Source organism: Entelurus aequoreus, linkage group LG10 (assembly GCF_033978785.1).
Source record: "Entelurus aequoreus isolate RoL-2023_Sb linkage group LG10, RoL_Eaeq_v1.1, whole genome shotgun sequence".
Lineage (NCBI taxonomy): Eukaryota > Metazoa > Chordata > Actinopteri > Syngnathiformes > Syngnathidae > Entelurus > Entelurus aequoreus.
The window spans coordinates 56,592,236-56,607,506 of NC_084740.1; the positions used below are offsets into that span (position 1 = coordinate 56,592,236).

Consider the following 15,271-nt stretch of genomic DNA (forward strand, 5'->3'; position numbering starts at 1 on the left):
TGGAACAAGACAAATCAGAGATCTTTTATCTGACAGGAACACTCTGCTGTTTTTGATGTCTTAGTACAAAACGCTAGTCAACACGTCCGGAATGTTCTGCTCTTTTTGAGGACCTGGTGCAAAAAGCTTGTCAAAGATCCTCCATATGAGAGGTGGAGTGTGTTGTTTTTAAGGGCCTTTTGCAACAACACTAATCAAAGATCTTCCACATCAAGGTGTGGTGCGTGTACCACTACTGGTACGGTACGCGGGCTCCATCTAGTGGTACGCCAAATGCTCCCTTGATTAAAGTACAGTGTTTTATTTTCCTTTATTCAAACACAGTGTTACTGTTCAAACTGTGTGCAATGTTACAGTGGCAAAATATTAAACATACGTGTCAAATAAAACCCCTGTCAATGAATATTTAGGCCTACTACGCTACTGTATTGTAATGTGGGTCATTGGGGTGGCACTTGGACAGCCAAGATTGTTCTAGTAGTACTTGGTGAAACAAAATGACAGGACTACTCTGCTGTTTGTAAGGACCTATACTGGAACGACACAAATCAAAGATCTTCTACATGACAGGAACATCGCTACTGTCGATGTCTTACTGCAAAACGCTAGTCAAAGATCCTCTATACATAAGAGCAGTCATAAAAAAAAGCCCAAGTGCACCAATGCTATAGTAAGTATGTATCAAGACAGACCTATACTGGAACTACACCAATCAAAGATCATCTATGGAATATATACCAGTAAGTGCTCTGCTGTTTTGACCTCCAGCCAATCAAAGATCCTGTAAGTCCACAACTCACCACTGGGAAGTTCTCCTTTGTCACAGGCCAGCTCCCTCCTCTTCTCCAGCACATGTTCCAGCGCCGCCTGCAGCTTGTGAGGCAGGATGGAGTCCTCGTCGTCCAGCTTGAGGAGACAAAGACGTGTTGAAAGTCCATCATGGACACATTTAGCTTCTCTCACCTGCCGGAGGAAGCGGCTGTTGCCCAGGTCCACCACCAGGACCTGCAGGAGACCAGCCGGTTATTGTCCTGCTGAGTGGACGACCGCAAAGACTTACTTCTTCTATGGGCAGCTCCTTCAGTCGAGGCAGCGAGCTGGAGAGCAGGCCCACGATGAAGGGGGTGGGTGTGCAGACGATGTCCAGCATGGAGGGCGGCAGCACGGGGATGTAGGTGTGCTGCCACGTCAGCGGGTAGAGCAGCGCCACCACGGCGTGACAGCACTGGGACAAGGTGCTGCAGGACAGGTGGGAGAACATTATGTAACACTTCTTACAGCACACATGCTTTTAGGCCAGGGTTCTTCAACTCTATTGTTGTGGGGGCCACACTTCACTAACTAGCACACTAACTAGCTACATGCAGCTTAACCACATTTTCCTGGAGCTTGGCTACTTATTAACTAGTAGCCTTTCCAGTAACTTAGCTACTTTTACAGCATTGTAGCGAGGTAGCTAGCATCAAAGCTACAAAGAGAGAAAATGGACTTGGAATCCAGGACAAAAACAAAGATCATGTATAAAATGCAAAATGTAGTAACTGCCGGGAGCCTTTAAGATCGCCTCAGCGCAGTGTTCTATGTTTGTAATTATAAAAATAACTACTAACTAGCTCTGTACCGAGGAAGTCGTTGTGGCTTGTACAGCCCTTTGAGACACTTGTGAGTTAGGGCTATATAAATAAACATTGATTGATTGACTAAATATATGGCATAAGAAAAGGCTCACAATTAACTGGAAATTGTATTTTTACATGCAAATACGCTAAAATAAATCAACTAAATTTTTACTTCACTTTCAATAAAATTAAAGTGCAAATGAAGGCACCACTTTAGTCATAATTTTTGCGCTAAAGAAACTTCTTTCTGACTTTTGGGCCAGACTTCTTCTGTTTCTTTGATGTTGTCATGACTGCCACAAGTGCACACTATTTTGTTATTTACAAATAATAATGATTGACAGAAATATTGGGTAATAACAGGACAAAATTTTTTTTTTTTTAAGTCTTGTAATTTAGTGCAAATATTTTAATGGTAAGTGGTACAAAAAATAGCTTTTGACATCAGAAGAGTAGAAGTGCAATGCTAATTTCTACCACAGGGTGGCGGTAAATTGCATGGTCTTTATTGAGGGCAGAAGAATGCATTGTGAGCATGAGTGGAATATTACACTTGGAAAAAAAAGACTTCTAACTTCATCTGCTCACATTTTGTTCATTAGAAAAACCAAAGTGAAATTTCCACTCCAAATGTGATTTGATCTGTTTTCATTTTATGAGCTGAAGCATCATGCGCATGTTCTTTCTTTATGAGCTCCTGATTAAAAATGTCTGCAGCCACTAAAGTTGCAGCACAGCTAATAAAGTTGAGTGTTAGCTGACCCTGCCACTCCATGACAGGAGAACTTTCCAACATTCCTTCCTCTCTTCCACACCTTTTTGTTTCCTTGCAATGTTTTGTCCCAAAGCCGGTGGGTGTCTGTGGAAAAAGGCGGGGAGAAATGTGAAGGAAGGAGCTGGAGGCCAACCTGAGCTTGCCGGCCGTGAAGATGATCCTGCGCTCCAGGAGCAGCGAGGCAAAGACCCGCAGGAGAAGGCGAAGACTCAAGGAGGAGAAGAGACACTCAAAGTCCACGTGTTCCAGGCGGGAATCTGACGGCCGACACAACTCCATCACCTGCAGCAGGAAGCAGGAAGTTAAGGCCGTGTGAGACACGCCTGGAGCTTCTCTACCTCTGTTCCTGAGCCCGGGAGGAAGTTCTTGACAGTGATGGTCCTTCCTGGAGCAGGAAAAGGAGCTTCCATGATGCCTCTCATGAAAGGCTGCACCAGGGCAGGCGAGATAGCTCGTCTCTTCTCCACCTCGTCCAGGATCTGTCAACACATGCAGCAGCATCCTTCATCTTCCAAACTAAGCTGAGGAGGTTTATTGCAGGCTGAGACGGTGACCACACCTCAACTGACCCACAGTCTCTTAGGTCACCAACGTTGTACAGTCAATGAGAGGTCAAGGACTTGAAAAGATGTTTCACATAATAAATAATACAAGGGAGTGATGCTGTACTCCACGTGCCTGGACATTGTCCTACAACTTGTGCACATTCAACTTCATTCTTTTCGCTGTGAGAAGAAATTGTTCGGTCGAGTCGTGTGTCGGCAACCCAAAATGTTCAAAGAGCCATATTGGACCAAAAATACAAAAAAATCGGTCTGGAGCCGCAAAAAAATAAAAGCCTAATATAAGTGTTATAATGGAGGCAACACATGATGTAAGTGTCTATATTAGCCTACTATCAAAATGACTTTAAAAGTCTTATATAAGTGTTATAATGGAGACAACACATGATGTAAGTGTCTATATTAGCCTACTATCAAAATGACTTTAAAAGTCTTATATAAGTGTTATAATGAAGGCAACACATGATGTAAGTGTCTATATTAGCCTACTATCAAAATGACATTAGAAATCTTATATAAGTGTTATAATGAAGGCACTTATAGGTGCGGCATAAGGCTGCATCTACTGTGGCTACAAGCACTTATATGTGCGGCATAAGGCTGCATCTACTGTGGCTACAAGCACTTATAGGCGCGGCATAAGGCTGCATCTACTGTGGCTACAAGCACTTATAGGTGCGGCATAAGGCTGCATCTACTGTGGCTACAAGCACTTATATGTGCGGCATAAGGCTGCATCTACTGTGGCTACAAGCACTTATAGGCGCGGCATAAGGCTGCATCTACTGTGGCTACAAGCCCTTATAGGCGCGGCATAAGGCTGCATCTACTGTGGCTACATGCACTTATAGGTGCGGCATAAGGCTGCATCTACTGTGGCTACATGCACTTATAGGTGCGGCATAAGGCTGCATCTACTGTGGCTACAAGCACTTATAGGCGCGGCATAAGGCTGCATCTACTGTGGCTACAAGCACTTATAGGCGCGGCATAAGGCTGCATCTACTGTGGCTACAAGCACTTATAGGCGCGGCATAAGGCTGCATCTACTGTGGCTACAAGCACTCATAGGTGCGGCATAAGGCTGCATCTACTGTGGCTACAAGCACTTATAGGCGCGGCATAAGGCTGCATCTACTGTGGCTACAAGCACTTATAGGCGCGGCATAAGGCTGCATCTACTGTGGCTACAAGCACTTATAGGCGCGGCATAAGGCTGCATCTACTGTGGCTACAAGCACTTATAGGCGCGGCATAAGGCTGCATCTACTGTGGCTACAAGCACTTATAGGCGCGGCATAAGGCTGCATCTACTGTGGCTACAAGCACTTATAGGTGCGGCATAAGGCTGCATCTACTGTGGCTACAAGCACTTATAGGCGCGGCATAAGGCTGCATCTACTGTGGCTACAAGCACTTATAGGCGCGGCATAAGGCTGCATCTACTGTGGCTACAAGCACTCATAGGTGCGGCATAAGGCTGCATCTACTGTGGCTACAAGCACTTATAGGCGCGGCATAAGGCTGCATCTACTGTGGCTACAAGCACTTATAGGCGCGGCATAAGGCTGCATCTACTGTGGCTACAAGCACTTATAGGCGCGGCATAAGGCTGCATCTACTGTGGCTACAAGCACTTATAGGCGCGGCATAAGGCTGCATCTACTGTGGCTACAAGCACTTATAGGCGCGGCATAAGGCTGCATCTACTGTGGCTACAAGCACTCATAGGTGCGGCATAAGGCTGCATCTACTGTGGCTACAAGCACTTATAGGCGCGGCATAAGGCTGCATCTACTGTGGCTACAAGCACTTATAGGCGCGGCATAAGGCTGCATCTACTGTGGCTACAAGCACTTATAGGCGCGGCATAAGGCTGCATCTACTGTGGCTACAAGCACTTATAGGCGCGGCATAAGGCTGCATCTACTGTGGCTACAAGCACTTATAGGCGCGGCATAAGGCTGCATCTACTGTGGCTACAAGCACTTATAGGCGCGGCATAAGGCTGCATCTACTGTGGCTACAAGCACTTATAGGTGCGGCATAAGGCTGCATCTACTGTGGCTACAAGCACTTATAGGCGCGGCATAAGGCTGCATCTACTGTGGCTACAAGCACTTATAGGCGCGGCATAAGGCTGCATCTACTGTGGCTACAAGCACTCATAGGTGCGGCATAAGGCTGCATCTACTGTGGCTACAAGCACTTATAGGCGCGGCATAAGGCTGCATCTACTGTGGCTACAAGCACTTATAGGCGCGGCATAAGGCTGCATCTACTGTGGCTACAAGCACTTATAGGCGCGGCATAAGGCTGCATCTACTGTGGCTACAAGCACTTATAGGCGCGGCATAAGGCTGCATCTACTGTGGCTACAAGCACTTATAGGCGCGGCATAAGGCTGCATCTACTGTGGCTACAAGCACTTATAGGCGCGGCATAAGGCTGCATCTACTGTGGCTACAAGCACTTATAGGCGCGGCATAAGGCTGCATCTACTGTGGCTACAAGCACTTATAGGCGCGGCATAAGGCTGCATCTACTGTGGCTACAAGCACTCATAGGTGCGGCATAAGGCTGCATCTACTGTGGCTACAAGCACTTATAGGCGCGGCATAAGGCTGCATCTACTGTGGCTACAAGCACTTATAGGCGCGGCATAAGGCTGCATCTACTGCGGCTACAAGCACTTATATGTGCGGCATAAGGCTGCATCTACTGTGGCTACAAGCACTTATAGGCGCGGCATAAGGCTGCATCTACTGTGGCTACAAGCACTTATAGGTGCGGCATAAGGCTGCATCTACTGTGGCTACAAGCACTTATAGGCGCGGCATAAGGCTGCATCTACTGTGGCTACAAGCACTTATAGGCGCGGCATAAGGCTGCATCTACTGTGGCTACAAGCACTTATAGGCGCGGCATAAGGCTGCATCTACTGTGGCTACAAGCACTTATAGGCGCGGCATAAGGCTGCATCTACTGTGGCTACAAGCACTTATAGGCGCGGCATAAGGCTGCATCTACTGTGGCTACAAGCACTTATAGGCGCGGCATAAGGCTGCATCTACTGTGGCTACAAGCACTTATAGGCGCGGCATAAGGCTGCATCTACTGTGGCTACAAGCACTCATAGGTGCGGCATAAGGCTGCATCTACTGTGGCTACAAGCACTTATAGGCGCGGCATAAGGCTGCATCTACTGTGGCTACAAGCACTTATAGGCGCGGCATAAGGCTGCATCTACTGTGGCTACAAGCACTTATAGGCGCGGCATAAGGCTGCATCTACTGTGGCTACAAGCACTTATAGGCGCGGCATAAGGCTGCATCTACTGTGGCTACAAGCACTTATAGGCGCGGCATAAGGCTGCATCTACTGTGGCTACAAGCACTTATAGGTGCGGCATAAGGCTGCATCTACTGTGGCTACAAGCACTTATAGGCGCGGCATAAGGCTGCATCTACTGTGGCTACAAGCACTTATAGGCGCGGCATAAGGCTGCATCTACTGTGGCTACAAGCACTCATAGGTGCGGCATAAGGCTGCATCTACTGTGGCTACAAGCACTTATAGGCGCGGCATAAGGCTGCATCTACTGTGGCTACAAGCACTTATAGGCGCGGCATAAGGCTGCATCTACTGTGGCTACAAGCACTTATAGGCGCGGCATAAGGCTGCATCTACTGTGGCTACAAGCACTTATAGGCGCGGCATAAGGCTGCATCTACTGTGGCTACAAGCAATTAAAGGCGCGGCATAAAGCTGCATCTACTGTGGCTACATGCACTTATAGGTGCGGCATAAGGCTGCATCTACTGCGGCTACAAGCACTTATAGGTTCGGCATAAGGCTGCATCTACTGTGGCTACAAGCACTTATAGGTGTGGCATAAGGCTGCATCTACTGTGGCTACAAGCACTTATAGGTGCGGCATAAGGCTGCATCTACTGTGGCTACAAGCACTTATAGGCGCGGCATAAGGCTGCATCTACTGTGGCTACAAGCACTTATAGGCGCGGCATAAGGCTGCATCTACTGTGGCTACAAGCACTTATAGGCGCGGCATAAGGCTGCATCTACTGTGGCTACAAGCACTTATAGGCGCGGCATAAAGCTGCATCTACTGTGGCTACAAGCACTTATAGGCGCGGCATAAAGCTGCATCTACTGTGGCTACAAGCACTTATAGGCGCGGCATAAAGCTGCATCTACTGTGGCTACATGCACTTATAGGTGCGGCATAAGGCTGCATCTACTGTGGCTACAAGCACTTATAGGCGCGGCATAAGGCTGCATCTACTGTGGCTACAAGCACTTATAGGTGCGGCATAAGGCTGCATCTACTGTGGCTACATGCACTTATAGGTGCGGCATAAGGCTGCATCTACTGTGGCTACAAGCACTTATAGGCGCGGCATAAGGCTGCATCTACTGTGGCTACAAGCACTTATAGGCGCGGCATAAGGCTGCATCTACTGTGGCTACAAGCACTTATAGGCGCGGCATAAGGCTGCATCTACTGTGGCTACAAGCACTTATAGGCGCGGCATAAAGCTGCATCTACTGTGGCTACAAGCACTTATAGGTGCGGCATAAGGCTGCATCTACTGTGGCTACATGCACTTATAGGTGCGGCATAAGGCTGCATCTACTGTGGCTACAAGCACTTATAGGCGCGGCATAAGGCTGCATCTACTGTGGCTACAAGCACTTATAGGAGCGGCATAAGGCTGCATCTACTGTGGCTACAAGCACTTATAGGCGCGGCATAAGGCTGCATCTACTGTGGCTACAAGCACTTATAGGTGCGGCATAAGGCTGCATCTACTGTGGCTACATGCACTTATAGGTGCGGCATAAGGCTGCATCTACTGTGGCTACAAGCACTTATAGGCGCGGCATAAGGCTGCATCTACTGTGGCTACAAGCACTTATAGGCGCGGCATAAGGCTGCATCTACTGTGGCTACAAGCACTCATAGGTGCGGCATAAGGCTGCATCTACTGTGGCTACAAGCACTTATAGGTGCGGCATAAGGCTGCATCTACTGTGGCTACAAGCACTTATAGGCGCGGCATAAGGCTGCATCTACTGTGGCTACAAGCACTTATAGGTGCGGCATAAGGCTGCATCTACTGTGGCTACAAGCACTTATAGGCGCGGCATAAGGCTGCATCTACTGTGGCTACAAGCACTTATAGGCGCGGCATAAGGCTGCATCTACTGTGGCTACAAGCACTTATAGGTGCGGCATAAGGCTGCATCTACTGTGGCTACAAGCACTTATAGGTGCGGCATAAGGCTGCATCTACTGCTTTTGACTATTGTTGGAAGTTGTACCTTGGAGAAGAGGTCGAAGCAGCCCAAGCGGCTCACGATGCAGTAGACCTCCGGGAGCCTCCGGCCTTTACCGCTGGGCTGTGGGCAAGCAGAGAGAGATGTGAGGTTGAAGTGTGGCCAGTGCGTTAGAGCCAAGGTGCAAACAGGAGAAAATACATTTGGTATTTATTGAAATAAAAGTACCAGTAATCTCCTGCAGTAACCAAACCGCCGACTTCCATCCTCACCGGTCAGCACAAAAGAAAAGGTCTCACTGGAGAGATAGGACAAATGGAGTGGATTATATTTATATAGAGCTTGTTCACAAGAGACTCAAAGCACTTGACACAGTGGAACCCCTTATTTACATCAGGGGTCCCTGACCACTTGAATGTGTGGCAGCAAAGATCCGTGCATGAAAATACAAGTCATCTGAACTAGTGACAACATTTTCCTCTTTGCAAAGACTTTTTGTTTTCTACTCATTTTCACTGGCTTGTGGCCTTCAGCTTTAGTGAATGTATCTGACGCCATTTAGTGAATGTATCTGACGCCATATGCAGACAATATATTTACTGAATGTATCTGACACCATATGCTGACAATATATTTAGTGAATGTATCTGACGCCATATGCAGACAATATATTTAGTGAATGTATCTGACACCATATGCAGACAATATATTTAGTGAATGTATCTGACACCATATGCAGACAATATATTTAGTGAATGTATCTGACGCCATTTAGTGAATGTATCTGACACCATATGCTGACAATATATTTAGTGAATGTATCTGACACCATATGCAGACAATATATTTAGTGAATGTATTTGACGCCATATGCAGACAATATATTTAGTGAATGTATCTGACACCATATGCAGACAATATATTTAGTGAATGTATCTGACGCCATTTAGTGAATGTATCTGACGCCATATGCAGACAATATATTTAGTGAATGTATCTGACACCATATGCAGACAATATATTTAGTGAATGTATCTGACGCCATATGCAGACAATATATTTAGTGAATGTATCTGACACCATATGCAGACAATATATTTAGTGAATGTATCTGACACCATATGCAGACAATACATCATCATACTTTCTAAACATCATCATCCAGGACAAGAGTATAGATATAGAATACAACTAGACTTGCCATTACTTCTAATGCATTTCTATTTCTATTGTAAAAGTTAGTTTGTGCAATGTTTCTTACATTTATGTATGCTTTTTGTGTGTTAAAGGCCTACTGAAAGCCACTACTAGCGACCACGCAGTCTGATCGTTTATATATCAATGATACAATCTTAACATTGCAACACATGCCAATACAGCCGGGTTAACTTATAAAGTGACATTTTAAATTTCCCGCTAAACTTCCGCTTGAAAACGTCTATGTATGATGACGTATGCGCGTGACGTCAATGGTTGAAGCGGAAGTATTCGGACACATTGAATCCAATAAAAAAAGCTCTGTTTTCATCTCATAATTCCACAGTATTCTGGACATCTGTGTTGGTGAATCTTTTGCAATTTATTTAATGAACAATGAAGACTGCAAAGAAGAAAGTTGTAGGTGGGATCGGTGTATTAGCGGCTGGCTGCAGCAACACAACCAGGAGGACTTTGAGTTGGATAGCAGACGCGCTACCGTGACTACAGCTTTGGCTTCCAAACATTTGGTCGCTTGCCCGTACGTGCATGTCGCTATGTGCATGTCACGTACGTAACTTTGGGGAAATATATGTTTCTTGCCGACTCTGATGGCGGCCGGGGTGTCGTCGAAAGCTACAACGCGCGCCGCTGTCCTCACCTTGACTTCCTCCGTCTCCGGGCCGCCGACCGCATCGATGATCGGGTGAAGTCCTTCGTCGCGCCGTCGATTGCTGGAACGCAGGTGAGCACGGGTGTTGATGAGCAGATGAGGGCTGGCGTAGTTGCAGTTAAGCACGATGCTATCACGTTAGCTCCGTAGCTAAAGTGTTTCGTCGATGTATTGTCATGGGGATAAAAGTCACTGTGAATGTCCATTTCGCGTTCTCGACTCTCATTTTCAAGAGGATATAGTATCCCAGGTGGTTTAAAATACAAATCCGTGATCCACAATAGAAAAAGGAGAGAGTGTGGAATCCAATGAGCCAGCTTGTACCTAAGTTACGGTCAGAGCGGAAAAAAATACGTCCTGCACTGCACTCTAGTCCTTCACTCTCACTTTCCTCATCCACAAATCTTTCATCCTCGCTCAAATTAATGGGGTAATCGTCGCTTTCTCGGTCCGAATCGCTCTCGCTGCTGGTGTAAACAATGGGGAAATGTGAGGAGCCTTTCAACCTGCGACGTCACGCTACTTCCGGTACAGGCAAGGCTTTTTTATCAGCGACCAAAAGTTGCGAACTTTATCGTCGATGTTCTCTACTAAATCCTTTCAGCAAAAATATGGCAATATCGCAAAATGATCAAGTATGACACATAGAATGGATCTGCTATCCCCGTTTAAATAAGAAAAATCATTTCAGTAGGCCTTTAACACATCTTTGAATGCTAACTATGGTGGAATAATAGCAGCACTTGAACGTACTAAGCCAAGGAAGATGTGTATTCCTCAACAGGGAGTGTCTTTCACTCCCTGTTGTTACCCACCTGGGGAAGAGCAGGTAAACCCTCCCTGTTGTTACCCACCTGGGGAAGAGCAGGTAAACCCTCTCTGTTGTTACCCACCTGGGGAAGAGCAGGTAAACCCTCCCTGTTGTTACCCAGAACCCACCTGGGGAAGAGCAGGTAAACCCTCCCTGTTGTTACCCACCTGGGGAAGAGCAGGTAAACCCTCGCTGTTGTTACCCACCTGGGGAAGAGCAGGTAAACCCTCGCTGTTGTTACCCACCTGGGGAAGTTGTCCACAGGCGCCCAGTCTTTGGCGTCAGGGAAGCAGAACTGAGGGATGACCTTGAGCTGGTCCTCTGTCTCTCGCATGAACTTGAAGCTCCTTTCAAGCTGGATGGAAAAGAAGTGAACGTTATGATTACATTTTCTTGTAATGCCAATCTTTTTCTTTTTTTTCTTTTGATAAGCAGTTTTGCTGGTCGTGCAAATTAGAGGTTAAGGTTAGCTCGGAATTCAAATGTACAATTTCCTTCTTCTGTCCACACACAAATATCTGCCAGGTGTCACAAACTAGCACATTTGATGTTTTCTTTCAAGAAAAGGTCAAATCAAATGTTTGACTTGTTCAGAGCTCCTTCGTTTTTTTCATTTTGCTTATGTATTTCACACTTTTACACGCTAACAAGATTACATTTTTTACAATATTTTTCTTTGGTTTCTGGATTTTTGTGGACATATACAGTATGTGGACACATATTTTTCAACTTGAACCCCTAAAGAGTAATGCAGGGATCTGGAACACATTGATTGATTGATTGATTGATTGAAACTTGTATTAGTAGATTGCACAGTACAGTACATATTCCGTACAATTGACCACTAAATGGTAACACCCCAATAAGTTTTTCCACTTTAAGTCAGGGTCCACATTAATCAATTCACGGCTCTTTCATGCCTTCACCTTTGGCTTGCCTTTGAAACCAAATGGCTATTTCATTTCCATTGATTGTATTTGACTTAGTTAATATAAATGTAACAGTTGTTATTTTGGAGAATTCTGTGGTCTTGTAACATATTTGAATATTTTGCTGATCAAAACGTACGTCACAGCCCCTCTGCGTCGTCTCTTGCTGCCAAGCAATTGTATTGTCTTTAGCAGTCAATAAGCTAGCAATGGACAGATCGCTTCATTATAAAATATAAACTGCCATTTGTTTTCCTTATTTTAGTTGAAGCAAATATGCCGCACCTGCGTGCCTTCAGAATATTGGAGTGAGTTGTTTTTTTTTTAAAAAGGACCAGGACCAGAAGGACTAAAGGGTATTTTCAAAGTTCAAAATAATTTGGTGTTTTGCTTCGTTAAACCCAGACAACAAATATGAGTTGTTTTCTGTCCAGTGTTTGATTTCATAAATGCATAAGTGTGATGAAACTATGAGTGGTGTTATCATCGTTTTAGGGATCAGGTTTAGGTTTCATTTGGTGGGAAATGGGCTATAAAGGCTCTTTGTATGCTGAAGGTTGCCGACCCCTTTTGTAGCCTATTAACAGATCATTTTTATCAAATATTATTTTAGTATTTTAGGTTTATCTTTTTTTTAATAATATAATTAAATAATTAAAATAAAATGTAAATGTTATTATAAAATTACACTTGCATTACTTTTAAAATGTAATTTAAATTATATATATATATATATATATATATATATATATATATATATATATATATATATATATATATATATATATATATATATATATATATATATATATATATATATATATATATATATATATATATATATGTATAATGCATTTACCATTTTGTGATGGAGAAATACTGTATGTTATATATTATTTCTTTAATTATGATATGTTATTGAAAACTAGATTTCCTTTGATATATATATTATAAAATTACACTTACATTATTTTTAAATATAATTTAAATGTTATATATATATATATATATATATATATATATATATAAATATATATATATATATATATATATATATATATATATATATATATATATAATTATATAATATAATTTAAATGTTATATATATATATATATATATATATATATATATATATATATATATATATATATATATATATATATATAACATTTAAATTATATTTTAAAATAATGTAAGTGTAATTTTATAATATATATATCAAAGGAAATCCAGTTTTCAATAACATATCATAATTAAAGAAATAATATATAACATACAGTATTTCTCCATCACAAAATGGTAAATGCATTATACTTGTATAGCACTTTCCGAGGTACTCCGAGCACTTGAACATTATTTCCCCATGATGGCGGGAGCTGCCATGCAAGGCAATAACCACCACCCATCAGGAGCAAGGGTGAAGTGTCTTGCCCAAGGACACAACGGACGGGACTCGGATGGCAGAAGCTGGGATCCAACCTGCAACTCTCAAGTTGCTGGCTCGGCCGCTCTACCACCCAAGCCACGCCGTCTCCCAATACAATGTTTCTATTTATAAATAATGATAAATGATAAATGGGTTATACTTGTATAGCGCTTTTCTACCTTCAAGGTACTCAAAGCGCTTTGACAGTATTTCCACATTTACCCATTCACACACATTCACACACTGATGGCGGGAGCTGCCATGCAAGGCGCTAACCAGCAGCCATCAGAGGCAAAGGGTGAAGTGTCTTGCCCAAGGACACAACGGACGTGACTAGGAAGGTAGAAGGTGGGAATTGAACCCCAGTAACCAGCAACACTCCGATTGCTGGCACAGCCACTCTACCAACTTCGCCACGCCGTCCCGTTATAATTATTATAGTTATTTATTTTCAGGCAACAATAGTGTTTTTCATCCATCCATCCATTTTCTTCCGCTTATTCGAGGTGGTGACTTGTCCAGGGTGTACCCCGCCTTCCGCCCGATTACAGCTGAGATAGGCTCCAGCATCCCCCAAGACCCCGAAAGGGATAAGCGGTAGAAAATGGATGGATGGATATTCGAGAATGGGTCGCGGGGGCAGCAGCCTAAGCAAAGAGGCCAAGACTTCCCTCTTCCCAGCCACTTTATCCAGCTCTTCCTTGGGGATCTCGAGGAGTTCCTGGGCCAGCTGGGACATGCCCTGGGTCTACCTGTCAGACGTGCCCTAAACACCTCCCCAGGGAGCTACCCGGGGGGAAACCTAACCAGATGCCCGAACCACCTCATTTGGCTTCACTTGAAGTGAAGGAGCAGCGGCTCTACTCTGAGCCTCTCCCGAAAGACCCAACTCCTCACCCTATCTCTGAAACTCATCTCTGCAACTTGCATTCGCGACCTTGTCCTTTCGGTTGTTACCCAAAGTTTGTGACCATAGGTGAGGATGGGAATGTAGGTCGACCGTCTATTGAGAGCTTTGCCTTCCGGCTCAGCTCCTTCTTTACCATCACTGCAGACGCCACACTGAACCGCTTGTTGATCTCTTCCCTCACTTGAGGGTACTTGAACTCCTTGCCTTGGGGCAAGATCTCTCCCCAACCCGGAGATGGCACTCCACCCTTTCCGGGCGAGAACCATGGACTCGGACTTAGAGGTGTTGATTCTCATCCCAGTCGCTTCACACTCGGCTGCGAACAGATCCAGTGAGAGCTGAAAATCCTGGCCAGATGAAGCCGTCAGGACCACATCATCTACAAAAAGCAGAGACCTAATCCTGCAGCCACCAAACCGGATCCCCTCAACGCCCTGACTGTGCCTAGAAATTCTGTCTATAAAAGTTATGAACAGAATCGGTGACAAAGGGCAGCCTTGGCGGAGTCCAATTCTCACTGGAAACGGATGCGACTTACTCATCCGATCATGCAGGGAGCGGACCACAATAATCAGACGGTTCAATACCCCATACTCTCTGAGCACTGCCCACAAGACTTCCCGAGGGACACGGTCGAAGGCCTTCTCCAAGTCCACAAAGCACATGTAGACAGGTTGGGCAAACTCCCATGCACCCTCCAGGACCCTGCCGTGAGTATAGAGCTGGTCCACAGTTCCACGACCAGGACGAAAACCACACTCTTCCTCCTGAATGCGAAGTTCCACTATCTGGCGTAGCCTCCTCTCCAGTACACCTGAATAGACCTAATCGGGAAGACTGAGGAGTGTGATCCCACGATAGTTGGAACACACCCTCCGGTTCCCCTTCTTAAAGACACAAACCACCACCCTGGTCTGCCAATCCAGAGGCACTGCCCCCGATGACCACGAAATGCTGCAGAGTCTTGTCAACCAAGACAGCCCCGCAGCATCCAGAGCCTTAAGGAACTCTAGGCGGATCTCATCCACCTCCGAGGGGCTTCTTAACTACCTCGGCAACCTCAG

The 15,271-nt window shown here is 44.9% G+C and overlaps 1 protein-coding gene across 7 annotated transcripts in view; it reads right to left on the reverse strand.

Annotated features, from left to right (window-relative positions):
* Nucleotides 1–15,271, reverse strand: part of si:dkey-82f1.1 (DENN domain-containing protein 2A) — an 81,694-nt gene that overhangs the window by 12,358 nt on the left and 54,065 nt on the right. For all 7 annotated transcript variants that reach the window (XM_062061254.1, XM_062061255.1, XM_062061257.1 and 4 more), the window contains 8 exons: nucleotides 11,185–11,294; nucleotides 8,487–8,556; nucleotides 8,304–8,381; nucleotides 2,733–2,873; nucleotides 2,528–2,676; nucleotides 1,061–1,238; nucleotides 964–1,005; nucleotides 801–906 (listed from right to left, as the gene is read on the reverse strand). In XM_062061254.1, coding sequence (XP_061917238.1) covers nucleotides 801–906; nucleotides 964–1,005; nucleotides 1,061–1,238; nucleotides 2,528–2,676; nucleotides 2,733–2,873; nucleotides 8,304–8,381; nucleotides 8,487–8,556; nucleotides 11,185–11,294 — 874 coding nt within the window. The remainder of the gene's footprint in view (nucleotides 1–800; nucleotides 907–963; nucleotides 1,006–1,060; nucleotides 1,239–2,527; nucleotides 2,677–2,732; nucleotides 2,874–8,303; nucleotides 8,382–8,486; nucleotides 8,557–11,184; nucleotides 11,295–15,271) is intronic.